At 34.6% G+C, this 8,344-nt stretch overlaps 1 protein-coding gene across 1 annotated transcript in view; it reads right to left on the reverse strand.

The window, feature by feature from the left end:
• The window catches only part of LOC128982821 (apolipoprotein D-like), an 89,901-nt gene extending 84,292 nt beyond the window's left edge, over nucleotides 1-5,609 (reverse strand). Inside the window, exon 1 of the mRNA XM_054401837.1 lies at nucleotides 5,425-5,609. Coding sequence (XP_054257812.1) covers nucleotides 5,425-5,559 — 135 coding nt within the window. The 5' untranslated portion in view covers nucleotides 5,560-5,609. The remainder of the gene's footprint in view (nucleotides 1-5,424) is intronic.
• Between the last annotated feature and the right edge of the window lie 2,735 nt (nucleotides 5,610-8,344).

Raw genomic sequence — 8,344 nt, forward strand, 5'->3', positions numbered from 1 at the left:
TTTGTGTTTTTTGGGTAAAAAATGGGAAAACCCTATTTTTACCCCATAAAACCCACCGTAAACCCCCGCTCCCATAGTCCGATCATGCTGGTTCGCGAACTCGTTCCAATAAATGTAGGTTTACACGTTTATACCAAATTTAATCAAAATCGGATCATTTTTGCTTGAGTTATCGTGCTAACGGACATATATATATATATATATATATATGAATTTGAACGGATGGTGTTTTTTGCCTCTGGGGACCTCAAAACGAAAAAATCGGTCCCGCGTCCAGGTCTTACCATGAGTACTACGATAAGAGCTTATTCCCTATATGGGAAATTCACTAAAAATGCTTATTGCAGTTAGTTATACTCAAGTTTTGCGTTTGTAATGGGGCAGGACACAGTTCGATAAAATTTGGTTCTTTAAATTTATGGTATGCTACAGTATAACACATCTACTATATCCATAATGTTCTACCACTGCACCTAAACAATAAAAAATAAATCATCAAACATTCGCACAATATCACAAATTATTCATTAAATTGAAAACATAAACATAATTGTAAACAAACCTACTTTGACAGAGTTCTCATTGTGTATCACAGCTTTTGTTGCTGCTTAGTTCAAATTAGCTGTTGTCATAAATGCAAAAAGAATATAGTGCTGCCGTGTTGGTAACAGCGCACCGAAATTCCCCGGCATACCATCTCGACCAAAAGGGTTTACCAATCCTCCCTCTCACCGAAGCTCCCCTGCGAGGGTGTCAGGTACCTGGACTGTACCGAAACTGCCACGATTTTACGATCATAATCCATACCGAAACTGCCACATCAATTAGGAAGGATTATAAGGGTGTTTTCTAGTGGGGTAGACATACTGAAACTGCCACAGCGGATTCCTCAGGTAAGGGAGGTCAGTTTAACAACGTGCAGGGAGAAACGGGAATGAGAAAATTCCCTTATTCATCAGAGTACCGATTTAGAAAGAGAACACTTTACATTGCCCATAACTTAGTTAAGTTCGTTTCATCTCACCAGTGTTGGGGAAGCTACTTTTAAAATGTAGCTAGCTACAACTACTGCTACATTTCCAAAAAAGTAGCTTAGCTACAGCTACAGCTACAGTTCCGAAAAAGTAGCTAGCTACAACTACAACTACAATGAAATGTAGCTACAGCTACAATTTTAACTACTTTTCCAAAGACGTTAATTTTTATTCCACGCACATTAGGTAAATGTAAAATTAATTGCAACTACATTTTTATTGAACAAACATTTGAAAAAATGTCAGTATTGTATCTAACATTACTTGGAAAATAAATTATTCCTAGATTGTATTTAATTTGTTGGCATTATAAACCTAACATTACAACAACAGAACCAAATAGTTGGGTGTCCCAATATATTTAGTAATTATTTTTAAATATTGCATTATTTTTAAGCATCTTAAAATGTAATTTTCATTAAGTTCAAAGGACATACAACCAAACTATATTTTAAAAGCTAATTTTATTAATTTAATTTAGATTCATTTATAGATGTTTTGTATCAACAATTAACACCAATAAAACTGCAAAAAAATTATTTAAAAATACTTTTTGTGTTACAGAGCCTAGCCTACTGAAATTGGAGTTTATTGCCTTTCTTTACTTTTAATGTTAAAAACAACATTGCTATAGATTTTAAAGTGATAAATTACTTATTCTACGAATAACACTTTTCAATGTCAAGAAATCGTCCTTTATTATTGTCATTATGCGATTATGCATAGGGAAAATTGTGCTTCAACCTAGTTGGTAGAGAAAACAGTATCCGGCAACTTATCCTGAAATCGGTTTTTAATTTAAACATGATGAAATTTGTAAAGTAAAAATAACATGTAGGCCTACTTGGCTATGTAACAAGTTGGCTATAGTAGGCTTGTTCTTGCAAAGACTAAACAGATATATTCATAATAATTGAACTTGGTATTCGTCTTAAACCATAGCCTCAGTCCTATACAAGAGCTGTTAGCAGGAGCAAACTATGCTATTTTTTCAATGTAAGTTTCATGTTATATGGAGATTTTTTTCAATACAATTATCATGTAGTCTAGGCATATCTTAAATCTCATCAGGTAATTTCCTCTTTGCTAATTTAGTAAACCTTTGAAAAATCTTCGTAATCTAACCAAGGAAGGGCTTGTGATGATAAACCACAATCAACAGCTGAAGCAAAGGTTGATAGACCAGCTTTCTCATTATTTCAAGGTGTGTTGGTTTCCATTAAACCCCAAGTTAAAGCATTATCGATATAATAAAGAAACTAAATTGATTACTAATTCCCCTGTCCTGTCAATCACTTGCAAGCATTCAATTCAATAGCTTCTCTTGTCCCCGGTACCGTTTAAACGTCGTCTGCATCTAGCGATTTTATTTTATCTGACAGTAATCATAGAGTAGTAAATTAAGGAAATGAGAGCCAAAAATGTGGATAACACTCATTTAATGGCCTCCATGTCCACACAACGTTGTAATAGGGAATGAAACGGCTGCAACCAGCTGTTTGAAGCAAAGAAAGTAGGCCTAATTTTTTTGAAAATCTCAGTTTGAAAGAGGTTGTTTCACGTAAGGTTGAGGTTATGATAAAAATCACTATCTCAAACAAATGTTAATGTAGCGAGAAAAGTAGCTAAAATTCCGCTACAACTACTTTAAAAATGTAGCTAGCTACAGCTAAAGCTACAAAATCTTAAAAGTAGCGTAGCTACAGCTAACGCTACAAAAAAAGTAGCGCGCTACTTCCCAACACTGCATCTCACTACTTAAAAGTTCAATAGTACCAATGAAAAAAATTAATTTACCATTTAATTTACCGAAGGCAGAAAGAAATAATTTTGTTTTGAATGATTAAGATTGTAGTTAATTTTAAAATTGATCTTAAAAAAGGTATGTAGGCTATTATACGAAAGTTTTTTATCATCTGTGCTAGAATTGAGTATGTAACCTCAACTGAACATGGAAATCATCTTGCAATCAACATCGAGTCATTATATGTAATGACAATATAACGGACTCGATTCAGCAAGGGAGAAACTTAATATCTATGTCTATTTCTGGCTACTGTAATGGGAAGTTTCGGGTTATAGTTTCGGGATACTCAATTATTTATTGTAACTCGGAACTCGGGTTTCCCATTTGGCACCGCTCTGGAGGGGAGAGGGACAACCTAAAATAATTTTACTTTTAGCATGCAAATGTCTGTGAGACTCACTTCATTTGGTGAATTTTTTTGTAAATCATCAAGTTAGCAATCTTCGAGAATGTTGCAGTTCAGGTGTTAGTAGGTGCAGAGACAAACTCCACTCACTGTATGCCTACCACTGCAGCAACTGTGTCTCTTCTGGTACTCGTAGGATAGCAACTGTTTTATTCATATTTAAATTAAAATTCTCTCGTCAACATTAACAATCCCGTATCGGTGTGTATACACCTAGTGCAATCAATGATTATAGCTAACGATCACAAACCTCTCATATTGTTGCTGCTCAGTATTTAGAGTTGGCTACCGAGCTATGTAAAGTTACAATTGATTACCACTAGTACTTTGTACTGGTACGAGTATAAGATCAATCACCGTAACAATGGAGTGGTCGATACTTTCTTGCTGAACAGAAGAGATTTTGATGAATCGGCAAAATCCTAAAACAATGGAATTGTACGATAAAAGCGTCCTACTTAAACATATAACCGCATTCCTCTTGTAAATACTAGACCAAACTCAAAACTAAATTTTTTTGGTGTTTTCGGAACATTACTTTATTGACGGAAGAAGAGATTGAAAATGAAATGTGATCGAATAAAGTGAAATGTAGGGGCGAAAAACGCCGATTCATGCCGTAAGTCTGAAAACCAGCTATTAATTTTGTTCATGTATCTTATGTTTGTTATATTCGTACTTTTTAATTTCCTACCCCGGACTAGTCGCAACCATCGATGTATGATAAGTCGCAACTTGGTCATTTGTATTGATCTCGTTTGTTAATTAAGGTTGATTTTAATCAAATTTGAACAATTGCATTATTGTTAAAGACAGTCTCAAGCAATATCTCGGGCCTGAAATAGTAGCATTGTTTATACAATCAACCCTGGTAATCATATTGTGTTTGTGTTACTTAACAAATCAATCATAAACATATGATGAGTGTCGGGACCTGTGCCATTTAACAACGTGGACATTGCTTATACTGTACAATGTGTGTTTCAAATAACCCTGATTTGGTAACTTAAGTAGCCTTGTCTTTGATGTTTAAATTACATAAAATTACATTACTCTATGGTCGAATCTTTGGTATAAAGATAGTGACGGGAACCCGGAATGGAAGCCAAGTTCAACCTTCGAGCGTTTGCAGTTCTCACTTATCAACAATTTAACACCGGTATGAAAGAGAAAGTGACACAAACGTTGGTAAGAGCGAGACCCACGGACAGTAGGACAACCAAACTGTTATTGAACGAACAATTCAGTGGTAGACGCATGTGAGCCAACGCGAGAAGAGGGGCCCTAAGTAGTTTGTTCTCTTTTCATTGAGCCAGCTCGCACCAGATTCCGAGGTCATCACTTCAGGAACAAGATTAGTTATACAAACTGTCACCTCTGCTTGTTCGTGGGAGAAATATATTACACAATAAATTGCACAGTGTTTAACTACATACTAACATACTACATGATACTACTGAACTACATGATATGTATAATTATCATATCATGTATGTCTGAGACGTGACATACAGTAGTTTAACAAAGTTAAATATTATCTCCAGAAGTAGTTTAGTTATAAATAGATACAGTATTTTCGTATTTAAAACTTAAATAAAATAATAAATAATAAAATTCAATTACTTATCACCAAAACGTGAATGTTTGTAAATTATCGTTCCAAAACTATTTATGGTTGCCGTAGAAATAATCTATTTACAATATAAAATTGCTTCCTACTTTCATTGCATTGACATTATAAAATTAACAGTTTGAACCGTGGTCGGTTTGAATAATGGTGCAGTATTATTGTAACAAAAACTAATTCTAAAATGATCAGGTAGTTGCCGCAGTTTTTTCACCTTCCGTACCAACAACATTGGTTAAAATACAGTATTTCGCAAAGCTCGTTTGTAAGGCCGAAGGCCGTATAGGACAGTAGATCGGCAGAAGCTGGCGGGTTATCTTCAGCAGCAAAAACACGAGACAGTGGCTACCCTTTCGTTATCAGGGCTCGCCAGCCCTATCCCACAACAATAACAAAATACTGTAGTTCTTCACTTGTTTGTGTTTGGTAATACAAACTTACAAAAAATATTCCAATGGATTAAAGTCAAGTTATGCTAAAATAGCTACTTCCCTATAGGGAAATTCGCTAAAAAGTATCATATACTAATTCTCGCAAAAAAGTTGCTTACTTTCATAACGTCAAAATTCTTCACTGCCGGATAGTCTGGACATCTCCCAAAACCTGGTCTCTGTGATCTGACAATAACAGCACTGTACACTAGCACTGACACTGTGACTAACACAACTAACCTAGACACGCACATTACTGTAGGCTCTCTCTTGTAACTTCTCCCGGCCACAACAAAGCCAGACTGGCAATGGATATCAGCTCAGCTGTTCTCTAGTCAACACTCAGATATAGCGCCTCGTTTTCCTCTTCCAGGAACTGATGAGAACCTCTTAAGAGGAGAGGGGGGCGTGACGTCACTCTTCTCTTGAGGGAACTTTACCGTAACGAGACGATATGATTCCATCGGTGGACGTGGCGTAGTTGATGGTGTCTCCGTCTCGGACTGGTGATCTGGAGGTCTCCAGTTCGAATCCCACCGGTGACACTAACTTGTTGTCCAAGATTTTGCTTAGAATCCGAATACTTCTAAACTGTATATATTTTGTTAGAATTTGAGGCATTTATAGTTTTATTTATTAACAGAACTATTTTTCAAAATGAGTAAACCTTCATTCGATTTTTATCTGATATCTTTTTTTTATTATCAGCAAGTTTGGTTGGTTAGGTTAGGTTATGACAGTTAAATTTTATAATTAAAAACTTTTAAATTCATTTTACAATTAAAAAATTAATTTTATAAAATTAATGTTAATTTTATAACTAAAAATTATAACTAAAATTATAACTAAAATAAATATCAAGATTTTCTTAAATCGATTTGAGGGGCTCTCCCACAATCCCCCACTCCTTCGCAGAAAAGGCTCTCATCAGTTCCTGGATGAGGAGAATTAGACGCTAGTAAAGTAACACTCAGGCTCCCTTCTCCTCCAACCATACAGACCACATGTAAATTGAGCTCATTGTTGTGCAATATCCGAATCCATCTATTTATACTATAATATGAGTAACGTTCGGGCACGATGTTTTCAAAAACGGCTCCTATGATTTCCTCCAAATTGTTAGAAATCTGAGTTTTAGAGCAAAGGAAAAATAAATTTTCAATGAATGCTATTTAAGCATTGATTATATAATGCATTTAGAGTGTATGATGTATTACTAACCAAAGTGATAGAATTACGAAAGTCAAGAGGAAATGCCAAGGACGTTTTGTAGTTTTCGACGATGCGCCGCTGGAATTAATGCGTTGTTCCACGATCCCGTAATAAGTAGTGATTTTCTGCGATCCCTGTGACTAACGCAATAACGGTCAACAGATGTTGTGTATCATGATTTTTTTTATATTGAAGTTTATTGAAGACATTTTCAATATAGTTTGCTCGTCCACATGAAACAGTTTGTTAGGTAAACTGAGAATGAGCGAATGTCTACAGAAAACGAATTGACTTTACAACTTAATTAATCGTAGCAAAACTGAAAATAATCGTAGGCTTTTACGTTTAATTTTTTTCTTAAACAAATCAAACGCAATGCTCGGTCCCCTGGTACTATCTGTCGTGGCGTGTGTGCACGCGTATTTTGTTGAGTTTGATAATTGAAAAAGCTTGATTAATTGGAAAAGATTTATTTTACAATATAATTGATTGATAAAAAATGAGGAATATTGTTGATGGCTTATTTAACACTAATTATTAATCCTACTAATATTATAAATGAGAAAGTTTGGATGTATGTTTGTGACAAGTAAACGCGAAAAATACTGGTCGGATTGGGCTGAAATTTGGCATGATGATAGCTCACATTCCCGATTAACATATAGGCATATTCTTATCTCAAAAATCCTTTCGGGCTCCGTCCCAGTGGCTCTGCAGTTTCCCATATTAACCTTACGTGTATTCATATTCAAAGGAAATTAAAGAAACTTAGCCAGCTGTTTCAACTAAAAGAGTTGGTTGTATGATATGCAAAAGCATTAAAAAGATTTACCAACCGGGTGCAGCACTATTTTTTTCATTATTTATAAACACAGCTAATTTGAACTAAGCAGCAACAAAAAACTGTGATACGCAATGAGAACTGTCAAAGTAGGATTGTTTACAGTTTTTACAGTTTGTTTTTTTTTTATTTCATGAATAATTTGTGATATTTTGCGAGTTTTTAATAATCTATCTTTCTCTATTGTGTAGGTGAAGTAGTAGAACATAATGGCTATGGTAGATGTGTAATACCTTTGTAATGCTATAGCATACCGTAAATTTTAGGAAGCAAATTTTCTCAAACCGTGTCTTCTCACATTGCAAACACAAAGATCGAGTATAACTGCAATAAGCATTTTGTACTTATATGCCAACCCCGTACGAAGGACGGGTACTCTGCTAGTAATAACATATGGTAGATATTTCCTTATTGCCAACATATAATATTGAATAATTATTAAACATGTGGTTGATATACTATAATTCTCCCTTGCTTATTAGAAAAGATAATTTGTTTTGAAACTGGCAATATTGAAGATGAAAATAAAAACAATAATACCCCCGCCACAGCAAACCTGCAGACTAAGCGAATTTCCATTTGCCTGATTGGATTTACACTAAAATGTCTACTTAAAAATATAACATATATTCCCTGTTTAAATAGAATTAGTTCAACAAGTACTTAAGTTTGCTGCATCAGGGAGGGGTTTTTTGGGTCAAAAATGGGAAAAACCTATTTTTACCCTATAAAACCCCCCGCTCCCATAGTCCGATCATGCTGGTTCGCGAACTCGTTCGAATAAATGTAAGTTTACACGTTTATACCAAATTTAATCAAAATCGGATCATTTTCGTTCGAGTTATCGTGCTAACGGACACATAGGCCTATATATATAAATATATATATATATATATATATAATTGAAAACATTATAAAAACATTAGTACCCTTTTTAAATTCATTTTTAATTAATAAACGACATGTTTCGACACTTAGGTCAGTCA

This window comes from Macrosteles quadrilineatus, unplaced genomic scaffold (assembly GCF_028750875.1).
Source record: "Macrosteles quadrilineatus isolate MER2022 unplaced genomic scaffold, UCM_ALF_1.0 Scaffold_1__1_contigs__length_201487025, whole genome shotgun sequence".
Lineage (NCBI taxonomy): Eukaryota > Metazoa > Arthropoda > Insecta > Hemiptera > Cicadellidae > Macrosteles > Macrosteles quadrilineatus.